Source organism: Phalaenopsis equestris, unplaced genomic scaffold (assembly GCF_001263595.1).
Source record: "Phalaenopsis equestris unplaced genomic scaffold, ASM126359v1 Scaffold000226, whole genome shotgun sequence".
NCBI lineage: Eukaryota > Viridiplantae > Streptophyta > Magnoliopsida > Asparagales > Orchidaceae > Phalaenopsis > Phalaenopsis equestris.
The window spans coordinates 825,095-845,806 of NW_018164668.1; the positions used below are offsets into that span (position 1 = coordinate 825,095).

A 20,712-nucleotide genomic window follows, 5' to 3' on the forward strand; every position below is an offset into this window, starting at 1 on the left:
ATCTCCTATGTAGAGTACTTTTCCCCTTTGTGGGTTGTATCCAAGAAGGTGGTGGTGCTCTGGCTATTTTCCCTCCGCGGTAGTGATTGTATCATCCTCTTTTATCCTCCCCAACCTATCTCTTTCACTCCCCTTAGCCAACAACCACTTCAAGCCTCTTCTAACCACCACAAGATCGTTGTCGACCACTCACAACCCTTCCTACTTACTGTCCCTTCAGTTCCACACCATCCCTTCGCTAACACCCGCCCCTTGTGGTTGTCACTACCCCTTCCAATCATCTCCATCCCTCTAGCCAACCTCCACCACCCATTAGGATACATTTAAGAGTGTTGTTGGTATCATTTCATGTTTTGAGTTCTCATTTCCATTTGAGTCATGATGTAATATTATTTTAATATTAATGAAAGATTGCTTTTAGTGTTTCTACTGTTTCCCTTACTAGTTTTGGTGTATCACCCTCTTTGTTGTTTTCAGTCGGGACAGCAGCCGATCGACGCCTTCCCCCATCCAAATGTCGTCAACATCACATATTTCGTTCCCTTGCAATTCCACAGCTTCCTTAACGTCTTTTTGTATTTTTTATACCTTATGGGAGCCCTAAAACAGTATCATAAAGTTTTTCTTTCCAAGGATAATTTGCAATGGAGAGAACATCCAATTCTTAGGCATTTACATATCTAACACCCAAAGTTTGATACTTACACTTATAACACCTTGGTATCATAAATCTATGCATGAAAATGTGTATTTCACTTTTAAGAAGATGGTGATGATTGTATTTATGATGTGATGTTAATGATTTGAGTTGTATGCATGTAAATATGAAGTTTTAGATGTTATATATTAAAAAAATAAGAATTGTGTGGGATGTATGTAAAGGTTTCAATGAAAAATGGAGCAAATACTTGCTTGCAGACCTTCTAGAAGGCACTTTAATTCCCAAAAAAGACGGAAGATGAGAAACAAAAAATGTAGCATACACTGGAGAGCAAACATTCACAAGCACTGATTATAGAGTGCTCAAAGAAAATGTTACTCTCAGATGAACAACAGAGTTTTTTGTTAAAACAACTTGAAATGCAACATAAAATAAATCCCTACAACAGCAAATGCACCCAAATTTTACTCTCAAGAATGTTGCTGAATAAATGAATGATGTCAAAGTAATCCCATCAACTTTGCATTGACTCAAAAAAATAAAGTTACAAATTAAAAGTTTCTTTTGTTATTGTTTAGAATTTAAGAGAAAATGTGATCAAGCACAACTTTCTCATTGTTTAATCTTCTACGTTCACTGATTTTAGTAATCACATTGTTTTAAAATAGGCTAAAAGGTTTCACAATAAAATCTCTCTCACAAACTTTCTTGTGCAAAAGTTAACAAAATTTCATATAAAATATCATATGCAATGCAATGGAATTTTCGTAGGTAGCATAGCCCTACAATAGAGAATTCAAAAGATTAATTTTGTTGGAGACATTGCTAAATGAATTTCTGATAGTTCTTCGAGGCATTTGAAATTAGGCTCAAAATGCTTCAATCTGAAGCCAATTTTTCAATTTCGTTACGTAAGTTTCAAAAGATTATTTGAGATTGAATGTAGCAGTCCCTACTAGGCTACAATGAAATCACTGAGATGATAAGAAATAAATTTTCAGAAGTCAAAATGATGTCTAATTTTGAATATTATTTCTCTTATGGAAAGAACTCTTCTAGACGATAATGCACATGAAATTACTTAAATTGTTTTGAATTATAATTTGATGTATTTTCGTAAGCACGCACAAATCCAACATTACCAATGTGTCACCTTGATGGTTGTTTTCCAATGGAAAGAAGCAAGATGGAGGGCCTCTGTCAATAGTATCTGCATGAAGTTCACTAGAAGCAGAGAAGGTAGCTGACTAGAAAGCAAAATATTTCAAAAATCCTTTTGTGCTTACCAGGCATATGTTAAACATCATAGATTGTACATGTTTAGTAAATTTCTGACTTAGGTTAAATGGTCAATAGGCATCCCTATGCCAAGTCCAATGAGCCCAAGTAGCTATACATCAATGTGTTTATATTTTACATGGTTACTTCGATGTTTATATGCCTTTTTCATGACTTTTTGGTATTTTATCTATAATATTTAATATCAAAATCATATTTAATGACTAATGCTAATACAGTTAATGTTCTTTAGGATTAACAACATTTGATAAAATATTGTATAATTGCAATTAAATCAACGTTAGCTTTAATTCTATTCATCCTTAAGTTTTTTAAGTGATACATATGATATTATGCTTTACTGTCTAATTTTATTTAAAAGAAACAATTGACATGTGATGTTTTGCTTATGTATTTTATATCAATAATTTATTACAAATATATTATATCTATCAAGTATTGAGTGTCGTCTAATGCCCAACATAGTGTCAATGACCATGCTTTACAGGCAACTGACAATAATTCGACTGGATATGATTAACTGCTCCATAAAGAAAATAGAATTGTTGTCCTTACATAGGGGCATGTGCTAATTCATAAAATGAAATTTTATGTAATGGCATCTTAACATGAATGTCCTTTTGGTATGTAACCTTAACCGCAAACTTGTTTCATTCCTCGATGAGACTACTTGACTTAAAGAGAATGTGACAAAAGTTCTTTTTTGAGTTTAAGTGCCTTAGAAAAGGGACTCGTGACTCATTCAAGGAGCAACTACCTCCCTTCAATGGGAATGCCATGGGGTTAACATTAGCTAATGGCCTAGAAAACAGGTGGTACCGAAATAGTACATGAATTCTTATTGTCATAAATGTGAATTCTATCATATGAAGACCTTTTTTCAAGCATCAATTTAAACATGATTGTTGAACAAGGCAATATCCATTCTATTTTCAAAATATATAGCAAACATAATGCAATAACAACACATTTAACAAATTGTACTGCACAACAAATATATATGTATTTCATGAAATATTGTAACCAGACCTCCTTCTTCAAGCTCCCACACCGGCAAGCCTTGAGAACCACAATCCTGCAAGTCTCCACACAAATCCCACGGTGGCACCTTTCTGGGCACCTATGAAACCCGCAACTCAACATCTTCTCGCATGTCAAACCACAAGTTGGCACAATCTCATCACACGAAACCCCCTTATACTCCTTTTTCCCACAAGGACAAGTTCTCCTACCTTCCAGAGGGCAGGCCCCACAGGATCCAGAATGGCAACCACGGCCGCACTTGTGCTTCCCGCACCCAAGAATTCCATTACAAGGCCTATCACATCGAAACTCACTCTCAGCGCAAACTCTCTCCTCCTCTGTCTTCCCACAAGCGCACTTATACAAGGCCTTCACCTGGCAAGGCGGGCATGGACCGTCATGGCAGCGCTCGATGCACAGGTGGGTGCGGCATGGCAACAACTTAGAGCACACCTGATTGCATGAGAAATGCTTTTGCGCGCAACGGCGGGCATCTTTTTGAGAGCCGCAGAAGCAACGGGCAGTGACGAGCTTAGGACACGGTGGGCAAGCCCCAGGGTGGCAAAGTAAAAGGCATTCATGGCCGCAGTTTCCGCGCAGAGGACGTCCGCAGACCTCCCCACACGAGTGTGGGAGGATCCATGGATCGGACGGCGGGTCCTCTAGCTTGCCGCAAAAACAACGATAGGATCGGGGAATCATGTCTCGAACATAGGAAATACGACATTTGGGGCAATGCCAGTCTGAGGAGTGGAGGGACGAAGAAGAAGTGGGCCGGTGGGAGCATTGGTTAGCCCAATTCTGGATGCACGGAAGGTGAAATAGAGCATGGCAACCGGAAGAACAGGACCAGACGGGATCGGACGGGCGGATGCGTTCCAAACAAATGAGGCAGGAGACGAAGTGACCGCCGCGGCCTGCGGCGGCGGATAGGAAGGAGCGAATCTTGATAAGATCAAGGGAGGGAGAACCGCCGCCATAGATCTGGAGATAGGCTGCAAAAATGGAGTCCTCCAGAGGAGATGCGCGCGAAACTGCGGCTGCTTCATCGCCGCCGCTGGTGCTTCCGCTATCGGAGTCGGAAAGAAATGGAGTAAGGTCCGACGGCGGACGTAGGGCGGCGGCGTAGGCCATTCGCGCGGAGGACTGTATCCGCTATCGGAGTCTGTCAATTAGGTGTACCGTTATCTCGGTGATTTGCCGCGGCTTTGAGAATAAAAAGGGGATTGGAGTTAATTCCAAGGATGAACCACTATAAGTGTTCTTGATAGAGTTGCTTGAATATCCGACCTATAGAGATTTTTTTGATCAAGGTGTTCGATGATCACATGGTGGCATATCTATGAAATTTTTATTATTCATGAACATTTGAGAGACTTTTTTTATTTACAATCACTTGGGATATTTAAATTTGTTTATTATTTTTCATTTTGATTTGTATATTTCAACTACTTATATGTTTATTGTGTTGACGTTATATGATTTTAGCTAATTCATTGTTGTTTATGTGTTAGTCAGTACGATACTAATCTATTTGGATGCAACCAGAGAAAGAAGCAAAAGGAGAATTGCAGTTGTCGTATGTTTTATCTACGAATATTATAACTCATATATAGATCGCTCTTCTTGCATGACTTTCTCATATGTTGGGGACAAATGAGTTGGGGAGTTGCTTGTAGGCCACCCAACGAGATTTAACAAATATGTTTCGCATGACACAGGCGGTATTCAACGATTTGTTAGAGGAACTACACAGTAATAATGGACTTCATGACTCTTCAAGGACGACTTCGCGAGAGGTGTTAGCGATAACTCTCTACATATTATTCCAGAATGAATCATGTGATTAGTAATGGAGCAATTTCAGCAATCCTCCGAAATAATTTGCAAATACTTCTCTGTTGAGTTGAAGGCACTTGTGAGCTTTTCTTCACAAGTCATAAACCTCGTCGATCCTACGTTCGAATAGAGCCTTACAGAGATTTCACGAGATGCACTGTACATGCCGTTCTTTAAAGTAACATCTCAAATTCATTACATTCAATTTTTAAAAAGTGATGTTATTACGAACTCAACATTATTTTACTAGGATTGTATTTGAGCAATTGATGAAACGCACATTGACTCACGTGTTCCCAATAATGAGAAGATTGCATTCATTGGTCGTTGTGGGAGCTCGATGTAGAATGTTATGGTCATTTGGGACTTCAACATGTATTTCATTTTTGTTATGGCCGGTTGTGAGGGAAATACACATGACAGTAGAATTTTCAAATCTGCGACACGAAATGTCGCTTATAACTTCTCACATCCTCCTGCAAGTACGCTTGAGACTCGATTAATCTCATAATTAACTTTTACCTCAATATTAATTATGCAATTCATATCACGTAAATACTATTTGGTTGAAGATCTAGAGCTCTATATTGATACGAGATATCACATACCGGACTTTGAGAGAGCAAGCAATGTAACACGAGACAGAAAAGAAATGTTGAATAAAAGACATTCCTTCTTACGTGGTGTCATTGAGAGGATTTTGGTGTTTGGAAGAAGAAATGTGTTATACTCTGCGATATGACATCCTGCCTGTTTCCCAAACATAAGCATATTATGATTGGCACGATGATTCTCCACAATTATATTTAACGGTATCCTTCCCGCAATGAAATCAACTTCTGTATGGTGGACAAGGATCATGGGCATGTACCTGTCGAGGGATTTGAGTATCACCTTGGACATTCTTTGTCTTAACTTCAGAATGATGCTTCCACCACCTGTACTAAAGATGGGGAAGGTGCTTGCGAGAAGATAGTTGAGGGAACAAATTATGGCCGCGATAGTAGAAGGGTGATTGAAGTATTTCTTCTTTATTTAATGCTTCTTGTACTTTATTTATTTTATTCAAAAACACTTGTATTTTACATTTTATATTGATTGTTTGAACTTTTTTCAGTATTTTGTAAGTGTATTTTTTTTCCTATTTGCATTTCAATTGTTTTTTGTTTTGTGGGTTTGAGAGGTCAATGATAAGACGTTTGACCTTAAGGGTTCTTCTAGATGACATGTTAGTCGTTGTTGGTTGGCGTTACATGTGAAATCCTAATGAAGGCAACCAAGTTCCTCTCTTCTTTTCGGCGATACAGTTTTTGAGGATCTTTTGGAAAACCTTTTTTAGGGATATGCATATGTGACAGACACGAGCTTGATTTTACGTGAGTTAAAGACAACCAAGAATCATTTTTTTTTACAAGGTCCATTGTTTTCTTGTAGGGACAGATTTGTTGTGAGAACTCGTTGGTTGGTATACTGAGTTCTCTGAGACCTCACCCCTGCACAAAACTGTAATTACTTACATGTGTGACAGACACGAACTTAGTTTTACGTGGGTTAAAGAAAACCAATAACCCTTTATCTTATAAGGTTTATTATTTTTTTGAAGTGACAGATTCGTTGGTTGATATACTGAATTCTTTGAGACTTCACGTCTACAAAAAACTGTAATTAGTTACTTCTTTTAGCAATTTTAACTTTATGTTATGACTAATGTATTGTCTTTTGTAGCATTCACGAAATATGAGCTTCAGGATTTCAAGGACCTCCTGTCGATTGCTCAACAACTACGAATTTCAGACTTCCCTACTTACGTCACGTCAGGCACATCACTGCGGGAGACAGCTCTACAGGTGCCTGCAGAGAATTACGGAAAAGTGGGCAGACAGTCCGACAGATTTCACTGCCGACAGTAATTGAGAATGAATAACATCTTTGGAGGATGATGTAGCTCGTGACGTGCATCGTATGCATTTCAAAAATATTATTATCATATTATTAATTGTAATTTTAATAGTTTTTTTGGTAATCTTTATACTCATTGTCAAGTGATGTGTTATCATATTTTTTGTATTGTTTGATGTGAATTTTTGTTTTTAAATTATCAAATATATTACTTTGATAGCTCTTCCACAAACAACATCACTACATATTGGCAGAATGATCATTTATCTAGAAACAGTTACTACACAATTATTTTTAAACCGCAGAAAACAAACAACCTATTAAATTATCCACAGCAACTTCCTGGAGCAGTTGCTGCTCAGCAGATTACTGATAAACTGTAACTACCCCAAACAAACCCTAAATTAACACGAGCCAGCTCAAACTGGCTTAACAACGGTCTAAGAACATAAGAAATAAGATGATTTACTCACATACCATTTAATTCTTATGTAATCATATTTATAACAACTAAATTTTATTTTATAGGGGCATTTACATAGACAACACCCAAGTCTTATGCATTTACATTTCATGCACTATCATTTGATGTTTATATTTATATTTACAAAATCCAAATTTTTATATCACATCAAAAAGATCGCTATTATTAACCAAAAAAAAAATATATAAATGTATAAACTATTATAAATACAAAATTTTAAATTTAAATATCAAATTTACAAAAATAAAATAATTATTGTAATTTAATAAGTCATATAAATGAATTAATATCTCAAATTTTATTTCCAAGAATTTTGAAACAAGAAGTTTTACAAACTCTGTCAACCAAATGCTTGTGCAAAGACTTTTAATAAACTCTTCTCTCTAATTAGGGATCCAAAATATATTGCAATCATTAATTTTCTATATAATTATCAATGGGGGCTTAAAAATAGTAACCGATATTTACAAATCAACCCCCTTCTTTCATCCATTTTTCAAAGTCTAACCAAAATATGACGTATTTTTCATTTTTATTAAATTCTATATAATTTGATCATGACATGCGTAAATACAACAGTTATATAATTAAAAGAATCACATGAATACTTAATTTATAAATTTCAATGTCTCGAGTGATCTGCACTTAATTATCACGTTTAATGTTATTTAATTTAAAATTTATCCTTAGGTACTTCGATGAAATTTGTTAATATTCATGATTGATCGTAATTATTCGTAAAAATGAGGGCATTTTAATAATTTCGTCAATCGAACGAATCAAAATCAATCCACACAAAAATAAATGTTACATTATTATCATTATATTGAACAATTCACAGAACATAACACCAAATGCTATGTATATACATTTTTATCCCCAAATCTAAATCTTTCATAATACATCCCCAAATCTTTCATAATACATCAAAAATACCACCATTTCAACATTTAAAAAGTGAAATAATATTTTTCATGCATAGGTAAGATAATAATTATGCAAATACATAATAATTGAGGGTTATATATGTAAATATTCCTAAAATGGACCAAAATCCTTCAAAAAAACCTCTAAAATATAATATATATTTTCACATGATGTAAAAATATATGACAAGTGAAATGGCATAAAATATCTAATAAAGAGCCACTTTGCTCCAAAAATGTTATGACCTTTTTTCATAAATATAACTTTTAGGCAAATTTGCATGCATGCCACAATTCTTATGCACTTAGAATCTAATTTCTACTTATAACATCTTGATCTCACTAACTTATGCAAGAAAAGGTATATACTTTACCTATAAATAGGTAGTGATAGTTGTTATTATAATTTTAATTTTTATATTATATTATGTCGTAACGTTAGTATAAGACGATGGATTTATAACTGTCATAGATGAAAATGGCAATCCAATCTTTCTTCCAAAAACAGCTGCAGCACAGCAGATTCATAGTTAACAAAAGCTTTTCCTGCAGTGACTTCAGAACTGTTTTTTAAAACAGCTATGTTTGCCCCAAACAGATCCTAAGCTAAGTCACGAGTACGGTTGATCATGGTCGAACCTAACTCAACACAAATTTCGTTCTACAATTACGAACAGGCCGGCGAGTTGAGTCTAACCTTAGAAATAAGTTATTTGGAACTTAGATTGATTAAAATTTATTCATGAGGTAAGTTTGGATAAGGCTATACCCATGGAACCAAGCTAAACAATATTAACTACTAGGCTAAGCTCAATAGGGTGACCTCTCCTGGTGACTATAAAGATACTACAATTATTTGGCAATAAATAAAAAATTATTTGAAGGAAAAATAGCAGTGTAGCCATGCAGAAAAAAGACTATTTCCATTTTCAACCTCAGATCTCAAAGGATGGAGAAAAATTTGTGTGCGTAAGACGTTTGTAGAGTTATGTATATAGGATGTTATTCAAAGGGTATTATGGGGTTATAGGTAGATTACAGAGATGTTGCAGGGGGTATAACGTGGATATAACCCCCCCAATACCCTCTGAATAACCTCCGATGTACGCAGCTCTGCAAACGTGTAACACACGCAAATTTTTCTCCAAAGAATAATAGATATATCCTATAATTGGTATAATACAAGACAAATCAAGTAATTTCTCCTAGCTTAGATCTGGCCTAACAATGCATCTATTATTTACATCCATTAAAGCTGAAACAATACCAACAATTTACACAAATCTTAATCATAATTAATAGAATAATGATTGAGACATCACTAACACAATAACACATAACTTCAGAATTTTCATTCTTCCAAAACTCCTGGACTTAACAACAATATGTACAACAGTTTTAAGTACTACAAAAAACAGAATACAGCACAAAGGCAGTAAATACACTCATTTCAGCAAACATGCAAGGCTTCAGATAAATAAACACAACAGAAAGAAATAAAAATAAATAAAAAAATCTCAAACAAATTCGAAGCGCATAAGAAGCTTGACAGACTTGAACTTCATACCTTTCCGATCGAAGAGCGGCACGGCACGGATTCCCGGTCTCAACTCGGAGACTGGCAGGCAGGTTTGTCCTCCGAAATCATCCTTTTCAGACATGTCGTACTCGTGCACCTCGACTCGAAGTAATGCAAGTTCTGGTACTGTGAGAGGAAAAGTGAATTCTTCATCCCAGACTGGCACCCAGTTATCTTCTATAGCCTTTGTTTTCTTCATTATGCTGTCAGCTGGAACTCCAGCTATTCCAATCTACAGCAGTTTTGGTAAATTATTATTCAGATATAATGCTTCAATGTGCTGCGGAAAAGCCAATGGCATGTTTGGGGTCACTCTTGCTTTGGGAAATTTACAAACATAGCACACAATTCTTATATATTTACATATCTCACACCTAAACTTTCATATTTATATACAAGCACTAGTATGCTTTAAACATTGTATGAAAATATATATTTGCCTTTGAAAAGTTGGTATTAGTGCTATTTTTTATGTGATATTAGAGATTCAAGTGTTATATATGTAAATATTAAAGTTAAGGTGTGAGTTGTGTAAATATATAAGAATTGTGTGCTATGTATGTGAAGAAAAGGGAGGAATTCTCAGAGTTCTTATTTAAAATCTTCAACTAAAAGTTTACATATGTATCCATATATGGAAGCCGATCCCTCATAATTTGCAATCTTACCAAATATATCAAGCCTAAACATGAAAAAGAATATGGAAAGAAAATAATTCTGAAATAAACATAAATACGAAGAGAAAAGAAAATAATAAAGAAGTTTTCCAAATTATTTCCAATTAATAAGGGGACTGCTCCTATATTTCCACAGGGTGTAAATGCCCCTTGTTTTATGTTTTTTGCTTGCATTTAAAAAACATGATTGTTTAGTGTCATTTTTTATGATTTTTTATATTTTTTAAATAAATATACTTGTTTTTCAAGACACTCAAAACACATAAATTTTTTTTGATTTTTTTTTTTAAAACAAATATATTATAACATAACAAAAATGCTTTATTTCAGGAAAAAACATATACAAAATAATATATATATATATATATATATATATATATATATATATTAAAAATAAAAAATCAAAAGTGATCCCAAACGTCCAAGCAAAATAGATTGAGTCTGTTTGAGTCAGCTTTCATGAATTTTTATTTTCCATATAACAATCACAATACCAATAGATTTCTTGAATTTTTCCACAATTTTTGCAGTGAGAAGCCAGCTTTTCAAAAGAAATCTACAGAAATGTGATGGCTAAAAGAAAGCTATTGTCAGATTTTTTAAAAAGATGAAACAAAAATCTATAATGCTGCGACAGCTTACCAAAAAAAAAAAAAACATGGAGGATTTACATATATAGCACTCATTTCTTATCTATTTACCTATCTAACACCTAAATCTCAATTTTGGAATATATGCCACCTTACTTACGCATGAAAGATGCATTTCAAATTTTAAAAGTTAAAATAGTGGTGTTTTGACATGATATGAAAGATTTGAGTGATAAATATAAAATACAAAGTTTAGATGTTAGATATGTAAATACATAAGAATTCAGTGGTATATATGTAAATGCCCCAAAAATTATTTTCCCAGCAACAAACTTATAAGCCATATCTAAATTTTTGTACCTTCGCATAAAAGTCAGGTGGAGAGTATGTGTCAAAATGTGTTTGCTTGAAGTCAAGCCGCCAACCATCCCCGAGATACACTTTGACCTGCGGAAAATGCGGAGTGAGGTGGGTCAGTTTTAGCTTCTGGTACGGTCATCAGAATAGATAGAAAAAAAAAACAAAAGATGGAAGATTTTGACACTTTATATATATATATATGTCATCTTACCCATGCATAAAGAGGTGTATTTCACGTTATAAAAGTTGAAAGAGTGATATTTAGGAGTTAGATATGTAAATACGGAAGAATTGGGTGGTATGTATGTAAATTCTTCAAAAAAGACTCACCTTTAACGTTTTCTTCACAGGCAAAAGTGCTTTGGGATCAAAAACTTCACCATTAGGGCCTTCCTTCAGCAAGAAATCAGGTTTTTTCACATATCCAGACCCGCCATTGGCTTTATAGAATCCATGCATCAACCAAAGTGACCTACCATATCCCTACTAAAAAGAGGAAAAATCATCAGAGTTTCCCTAATATATGTGTATATAGATATGTATACACAGAGTTTAGATGAGTTCAAGTGTGTTAAAGTTATAAAAAATTGGCCTTGCAGAAAGAGAAGAATTCATTGAGTGCAGAAAAGAGGTGGTAAGCTTGGATTTTCTTAGAGAACAGTCCGCGGTAGAAGATCAATGCGCTCAAAAATCAAAAAAAAAAAAGAAAAAGAAAGAAAAAAACTCTTCTGCCGGAATTTTCTCGAAAAAATGTTGGCGTAAAACCTATTCATTTATTTTTTAAAAATCCCATGGTTTTATAATTGAAAGAACCATAAATAATCACTTTGTGTTTCAAAGATAGACCTAGGAAATGAGATGAGAAATGTAATGTTTGTAGCAATAGAAGATAATGCATAAACCCCGGTGTTTTATGAAGTATCCATACAATAAGCAAGACATACATTACAAGAATTTAAAGGAAATTTAAAATTTTTATGAATTGAATTTATTGAGTAAAGTGCCAAAATAGTCCCCTAAATATTTACATGGCGTAATTTTAGTCTTGTAGTATATAAATATGTCAAATTAATCCCCAAGGATAAATTAGTAATTCTCTGAGAATCTCTAAGTCCATATTTTAAAAAAATGGGGACTAAATTATCATCCTTCTCTAAGTCTATTTTAGCCCATATTTTAAAAATATGAGGACAAAATTGATATTTTTATAAACTTTGGGACTAAAATGAGTTTGGGGACTAATTTTACACTTTGTTAGACTTTGGTACTAAATGATGCCCTACAAAGAGCATCAGGGAGGGTCATTTTGTCACTTTTCTCATAATTTATTTATTATAAGCAGCATTAATCATTCATGTTATTCTGAACAGAAAACAATTGCTCCATGTTGTGTTGCGCCATTGTGTAGGCATCAAACCCTGATTTTCACAATTGCTCCAAAGAACTGTCTAAATTTGAAGTTACTCCGCATCTACTCCAGCTTTCTTAAAGGCAATAAACTCATATTCAGTAGTAGATCAAGGAGCATAAGCTTTTTGTGAAGAAATTACTACAATTTGAATACATAAATGATAAACACCAATAATTTGAATACATAAATGATAAACACCAATAATTCAAGAGGTGGGCAATCTCTCCAAAATTCTACAATTCGAGAGGTAAAAAATCTCTCCCAAACCCTAAACTAAGACTCCAGGCACAATCTCCGGCATAACTTCAGACCTAAACAAATTAAACCTATTTATACCCAACATTAATAAAAATGACAAAAGACTAAATTGCCCTTAGGCACTGACATAAAATTTAACCAAAGGCCTATACACATTTTATAGATCAGAGGGTTAGAAGAGCCTTTTCCGAGTCATAGTGTCTCACGACACCAACGACATACGTCTTATAGACCGGTAGCAGACACTTCCTAAAGCCCCTCTAGGAGGGGGAGATACCGAGAGGCTGCTGAAATCTAAGTTGATATGGACTTGCAAATGATTTTAAAACTTGAACTATTTGGACTTACAAATGATCTTATAAGTTGAAATATTTGGATTTTAAAATGATATAAAACTAAAATTAAAGAAAAATATAAATTGTGATTTGAAAGTCAAAATAATCATTTAGATTATAGTTCAAGTCCTTTCAAGAGAATAAAATTGTGTATACATAGCATATAAGAGCGTATGAATAATTTGATAGCATATAATTAATGTGGTTGGACTTCTCTTTGAATTCAATTTCGATCATATTGAAAATGTTCAAACATAAATCTATATCCTAATAAAAATGACTATTTAAGTGATCTATTTAAATATATAAATTAGGGGTAAATTCAAGTGCATAAATGCCATTTTTAAATACTAAACAATAACTTCATGTCAGTCGCCACCATATACGCAACTCAATTATGCAGCCAAGCAAAAGGTGATTAAAGTATAAAATGAAAATGTTGCATGCAATCTAAAGTCATGATATTAATTCAAATATTAAAATATTGAATGAAATTTTTATTTATATATATAAATTCTAAAGATATTTTTCAAATTAAACATTCGCCACCGAATTCACGATTTATTTGTAAGCGAACAGAAGGAGATACCTGAAAGTTTAAAGTGAACCTCTATATTCATCAATGTATTCATCAAATAAGGCAAATTTATATAACTTCAAGTCCTACATGTCATTTAAACAGTTCTTGATTCAATTCACATATTAAAATCATGTAAATTGCCTTAGGATATGCAAAGGTATCTAAAATGGTCAAATATATAAAATCACATGCATGCATGTGCTTTGACCTGTATGTTAAATTTTCAATTAAAAGATTTGAGAATGTTATGCGAACTAGCTTAAAATCATGTTTGAAATGACTGCATGTGCTCAACCAATTTGGCTAAATATCTAAACTTGAACGGTTAGAGAATCTGCGTGGGTTAAGGTTAAACTTTCACTCAAACAATTCTTTCCCCGATAATCATGCAAAGTTTTCTTTTAAAAAATCTATGATTATTTTAAAATTATGAACCTTATGTCTTAAAAATTAAGTCCAAAATAATCAAACTATGTTCCCCCTCAATTGTGTCGTATTGTCTATAAGACAGAACTGTAAATTCTACTCATCTAATCTCGTCATCCTCTTAAGAACTGAAAATTGACGAGTGTAGTACTTTTAATATTATCCAAATAAAAAGAATTAAATTTTTTAAGTCTAAATCACCAAGTATGGTACTTTTTCCCCGTAAAAATTGAAGCTGATGAGACTAATATTTTAAAAATCATAAATTGACAAAATTTAAATGAATTGTAAGTATAAGTGTTTCCAAATATCCAAATCCTGATGATGGTCGAGTTAATAAAAGATTTCGACCAGAGGATTCTATTTTCAAAATTAGGTTCTAAAGAATATTTGAATAAATTCAAATTATATAAATTCTGAATCCAATCCTATATAGACAAGTTGACAAGATTCAATTCAATCAATTACTCCCAGATGGTGGCAGTGTTGACTGAAAATCTCAACCGGAGGGATCAATTTTTAAATCAAGCCCTTTTAAATCAAGTTTTCAAAATAACAAATTAAAACATTGAAGCTAAAATCAACCAGTTAAAATATTAAAGCAAACTTCATTTACTCTCTGTAACAATTTGTAAAGGATGACAAAACATTTTAATTGACTTCAGCTCATAGAAAACAAATCTCACGTCCAATGTATCAGTACATTCACTCTCAAAGAAATTTTATGCTAGTAAAGACCTGGCCCGAGTCATCTATCCACGTGGATTGGCCTAACGGCTCCATAATAACGGTTTCAATCAGAGGCCTCTGGCAGAGTGATTGTCGCCAAATGACTCCATTAAATTAAGGTCATAATAACGACCCGTATGTTCCCCAATGACTTTCTATCATTTTTACTGTGAATCATAGAGTAAATTTGATTGCACAAAGAATCCTATTAGCTAACATCAACTTAAATTTATCCCCTTAAAAAAACATCCACGTCAGATCTATAAGAGTCTGTTGGACGATGAATCCATAATTATTGACAAAGATACTTCAATTAGGTTGGTCGACCACCTCCCTAACTAAGTAGATCGGGAACCACAACGGCACATGATAACAAAATCATAAGATATTGATCGGGATCGTCATCATTTCCTCCATCATCCACTTTTAAGCTCAAGATCGTAAAATTTATAACATAAAACGTGTTTGCTACTATTATACACTGAATATTCAGTACTTAATGACTAACCTTAATCGAAAGTACATTTCTATTATCATAAAGGGTAATTAACCATAGGGAATTGCTCATATTGGAAACCTTGAACCCTATATTAAAAAGTCATCAGAAAATGAGAGTGAAATCTCTGGGTAGTGTATTATCTACAATCCAATCTGTCTTTTGAAAATTTAATCTAAATCAAACACAAAGCTCTCACAACCAACGAGAGTTCCAGGCTTCAAATTTTGAGAGCCCACAATGTACAAACCTTAAATAATATTCATTATTCAAGCATATTAGAACTACTTTGTTTACTACACTTTAATTAAAAATGTAATTGGTCCCTATATTCACAAAATGATAAATATCTTTAACTTTATGTTCCAAACGTCATGCTGCTTTTGCTTCACTAGCAAAACTTAAACAAAATAGTTGCTATGAAATTTTCCAAATTATTAATACACAATAAAAACTCCTCAACATCATACCTCATGTCAACAATGGAAATTATAATGTTGAACATTGTAGTGATGTTGTCCAATAGAATCATAGCCTACCTAATTTTTTTTATATTGCATCTTTTATTGTTTTGTTGATTGACGAAATTATTTTGCTAAACTTCTAATTCGAATGAAAATACAATATAAGCTCCAAAACCAAAATTGATGCTTGACATTTTAAGGACAATGATTTTCTAATACAAGATGGATACATAAAAAACATCAAAATTTGATATATGCAGCAGACCAAATGTTAGCTAAAACATGAAATCTTAGAACCAAAGCCAATTAATAATCTAAGGATTACTAAATTTTGATTTTAAACATGAAATCTGGGAATAGAAAAAAATGTAATGATCAAAATTTAAAAGTGAAAACAAAATTAGCATTGTTAAAAAAAAATTCAATAATGCATCCAAAAACCAATAACAAAGTAAATAAATGTAGAGAACAAAGATAAAAATCAGCAAATGAAGACCCATGCCTCATGTAGGTGTAAGGATAAATATCCCACAAAAACTATCAAAACATCTACAGCGCACTCAAGGAATTCACATCTAATAGCACATACATAAGTTTTGAGAACATCTATAATGGCATTAAGTTAACATTAATATTTGCAAGAGTACGGGTCATGTTGATAAATTTAAAAGGCCGTCTGACCTTAAAATCCAATTCGTGATTCAGCCAGCACCTAAGAAAAAGTTTTAATATGCTGCAATGAACATAAAAGGAAAACATTCTAGAGACGAACACTACTATAATAGGAAAATCAAGATGAGAAGGAAACGACACAATTATCAAGATAATCAAAACATTAGAAATTCGGGAAATTTACATAGCACAAAAATCTTATGTATTTACCTCACATCTAAACTTCCATATTTACATACATAGAACTTTGGTGCTTTAAACCTAGACATGAAAAGGTCTATTTCATTTTCAAAAGTGATAATAATGCTATTTTTTATGTGTAACAAAAGATATGAGTGTTATGCATGAAAATGCAGAAGTCTAGGTGTGAGATATGTAAATACATAAGAATTATGTGCTATATATGTAAACGCACCTAGAAATTATATCTTGTTCTAATTGACACGAATATCAAAGGCATACTATGTCAAAAATAACTTCAAAATAAAAAATAAGACAACATCAAATTTCAATATGTTGATATAATCATCTCAATTCACATGATTGGGATTTCGGATAAGTATACACTTTTAGATTTGCATCACTATCATTCCCGGATCTCACATTCACCATAAAATTATCATTTTTTTATACTTACACTTGTCTATCAATAATTTCTTAGGCTAACATAAGTTAAGAATTCCAGAAATTTTCCATTAAATTTAATTCATCTTCCCTACTCCCCCTTTCAAGCAGTGGTAGCAGCAAGAGGAAATCAGAAGTCTTTCTATTTATTTTGAACGGAATGGATGCATGTGGCGTGTCCATGTTTTGATTAGTTAAGCCACATGAGGTAAGTTTACAGAATAGAGTTTGGTTAAAATGAAATGATTTTAAGTGAAATGCTAATAAAATTTACATTTTATATGTATAACAGCTAATAATTGAACAAACTAAGTTGGAGTATTTGGCGCTTCAGAAAGAAACCCTTCATAATATAAGCAAATAGCTGATATGAATCTTCCTATGTAACCAAAAAATAATGTTTTGAAAGGCTTATTGTTGGCACTCATGAAGTACACAAATTTGCAGAATGATAGATAAGATTCCTCGAGGTTCAATATTCAGTTTTCAGTTTTCTGAAAGAAAGTTTGACGTAAATAAAGATTTTGCAAACTTCAGATCGAAAATGCAAACTCTGTATATAGCAAAATCTTTAGTTGGCATCATCAAATTAAATTGGATCCGCTAACGTCGAAATTACAAACAACTATAAAAATATCAAAAACATCAATTGCTCCTTTGAGAGTATTTGATAACATTGAAAATGAGGACATATGTTAGTAAAACATAAAATTCAAAACTTTTTATAACTTTGAAGGCAGGTTATTTAACCTGCAAAGCAATCACGGTAGCTGACCTGCATGTTGAAGGCAACCATCTGAGCACCATGTACCCAACCAGTCATTGGATTGTAATTAGAAGACCTAACACGTGTGCCCTTTGGATAAATTCTAAGTATATTCTTTTGAGTGAACCTAGAAAATAAACATCATAAATATCAAGCATTTTTACATGTTCTTGGCATATACATTTGTCTTAAAATTCTTATTTCCGTCGCACTCTTCTCTGTAGAAAACATGTTGAGATATAAGACAATGAATGAACATAACATACTAGATTTTTAAAAAACAGGGAAGTTTAAGCAGCCTCCCTTCAAATATAATGGAAAATTTACATACATACCATTCAATTCCTATGCATTTACATTTCTAACACCCAGACTTTAATTTTTATGTACATTTTGAAGAAAGATGGAAAAAATTGTAATCTTGTTTCGTAATCATTGAATTACATCTCTTCTCCTTATATAAGTAAGGCTAGGGAAAACTTAATTCCTGCAATTATAACTTACCAAATATACAATAACCAAGAAAAGAAAAGAAAAGAAACGGAACATAGTTAGAGAAAAATAAAAGAGAATAAATCTAAAATAAATAACTCATAATTCCACTCCCCCTCAAGTTGGGTCATAGAAGTTGTAAAGACCCGGCTTCATATTAAATACACAATAACCAACAAACGAAAATAAATAGAAAATAATGAGAAAGAAAAAAAGAGAATAAATCTAAAATAGGAAACACGAATTCCACACTCCCCCACAAGTTGAGTCATAGATGTTGTAAAAACACAACTTGGTATTAAAATCAGTGAAGCTGCCTTGAGGTAAAAATTTAGTGAAGACGTCAACAATTTAAAGATGAGTTAGAATGTACATTAAGTGAATAATGCTTCCATTAATCTTCTCGGAGATAAAATGTCTATCAATCTCAATGTGTTCGATCATGTTATGATGCACAAGATTCTTTGAAATACTAAAGACAGTTTGGTTGTCACAGGACATTTTTATGGGATTGACAGTAGAATAACTCAACTCATTAAGTAACCTTTGGATCTGCATTTCTTCACAAATTCTCAAAATGAGTGCATAGTACTCAAATTTTGCACTACTTCTAGAGACCACAACTTGCTTATTGCTCCTCCAAGTGACAAGATTTCCCAAGACAAAGGAACAATACCCATATTTGAAGCTTTTGTTTGTGAGTTCTCCTGCCCAAATAATATCAAAGTAAAATACTACCTTCTAGTTGTCATATTTCTTAATATCAGAAGTTCTTAAGATATCACAATATTCCATAAATCATATCCAAAATGTTATTCATTTGGATTATTCATATATTGACTCACAATGCCGACGGTATAAGCAATAAGGTTGATTACGTGATAAAAAGATAAGTTCAACCCCCCTCCCCCCAACAAGGCTCCAGTATCTACCCTTTTCCACAGGTGTTTTTTTCCTCCTAAATGCAACATTTTATTAAAATCCATAGAAATATTAGCAGGTTTGCACCCTAGCATTTTTATCTCTTTTAGTATATCTAAGGTGTACTTTCTTTGGTATATCACAATACCCATCTTGGACTTGGCCACTTTCATATGCCCAGAAAGTATATCATCACTCCTAGATCCTTAATTTCAAACTTAGAGGCAAGGCCTCCATCTTCCCAATATCCTTCTAATCATTACATGTCATCATATCATCCACATAAACAATGGGTATAGCCTTCTTACCTCCCCGTGTATGTTTTATGAACAATGTATATCCATTAGATTTCATAATCTTTGCAAAATTGTCAACCCAAGCCCTTGGAGATTATTTGAGACCATGATATAACTTTCTATTTTACAAATTAGATGTTTATTTGAGTCATTTTTCAATCTTAATGGGATTTTTATATAAACTTTTTTCCTCGGCCTCAGTTAAAAAATGCATTCTTGATATCAATGTGACATAGTTCTTACTCTTTATTCACTATCAAAGAAAGAAGAATTCTTATATTATTTAACTTGGCCACTAAAACAAATGTCTTTTGATAGTCTATCCCATAAGACTGAGTGAAATCTTTAGCTACCAACTGTTGACCTCAATTTTCGTGAGGTCTAGTTTTTCTCGTAGGAGTTAGGATCTAGCCTTAGGGGTCTTCCTGCGATTATCTTAGAACCTTAGAAGTGGTGCCCGCCTCGTTTTAAGTTCGACCTATTTCCGTTCTCTTTTGTGGTTCCAAGTGTGTGGTATCGACTTCTAGCATTTAGAAGGGTGAAACCAACATGAGGAAACCCAAAAGGGATCCCTATAGGACCTTTTTGAGCCTTAGGGTGGCCTTCTGCACAATTCGCACTCCCGCGCGCACAAACTTCGCAATTCGGAGAGCCAACACGTCCGATCGCCATAATTCACATCGCTTGCACTGTTACCCGTCGAAGACTCGAATGAAATTTTTGAAACAATCGATCGCAGGTCGATTTTTTGTGAAGTTTGAATTTCGACGCGTTTTGACCTGATTGTCGGCGACGTCGTCCGAGCGACCCCGGATGACGAAACGGACTGCGCCAACGCGTCCGGAACGTCAATTTTGCCTAGGGAGGACACCTATTTTGTCGCATCGTCGTGCGCGGGTAAAATG

General features: G+C 33.5%; 2 protein-coding genes across 2 annotated transcripts in view; both read right to left on the reverse strand.

The window, feature by feature from the left end:
• The window catches only part of LOC110023663 (NF-X1-type zinc finger protein NFXL2), a 37,401-nt gene extending 33,224 nt beyond the window's left edge, over positions 1-4,177 (reverse strand). Inside the window, exon 1 of the mRNA XM_020723182.1 lies at positions 2,990-4,177. Coding sequence (XP_020578841.1) covers positions 2,990-4,117 — 1,128 coding nt within the window. The 5' untranslated portion in view covers positions 4,118-4,177. The remainder of the gene's footprint in view (positions 1-2,989) is intronic.
• A 5,299-nt stretch (positions 4,178-9,476) lies between these two features.
• LOC110023640 (phosphoinositide phospholipase C 2-like) overlaps positions 9,477-20,712 on the reverse strand; it is a 37,489-nt gene continuing 26,253 nt past the window's right edge. The window contains exons 6-9 of the mRNA XM_020723136.1: positions 18,108-18,225; positions 11,668-11,820; positions 11,338-11,424; positions 9,477-9,942 (exon numbers count right to left, since the gene is read on the reverse strand). Of these exons, the coding sequence (XP_020578795.1) occupies positions 9,649-9,942; positions 11,338-11,424; positions 11,668-11,820; positions 18,108-18,225 (652 nt within the window). The 3' untranslated portion in view covers positions 9,477-9,648. The remainder of the gene's footprint in view (positions 9,943-11,337; positions 11,425-11,667; positions 11,821-18,107; positions 18,226-20,712) is intronic.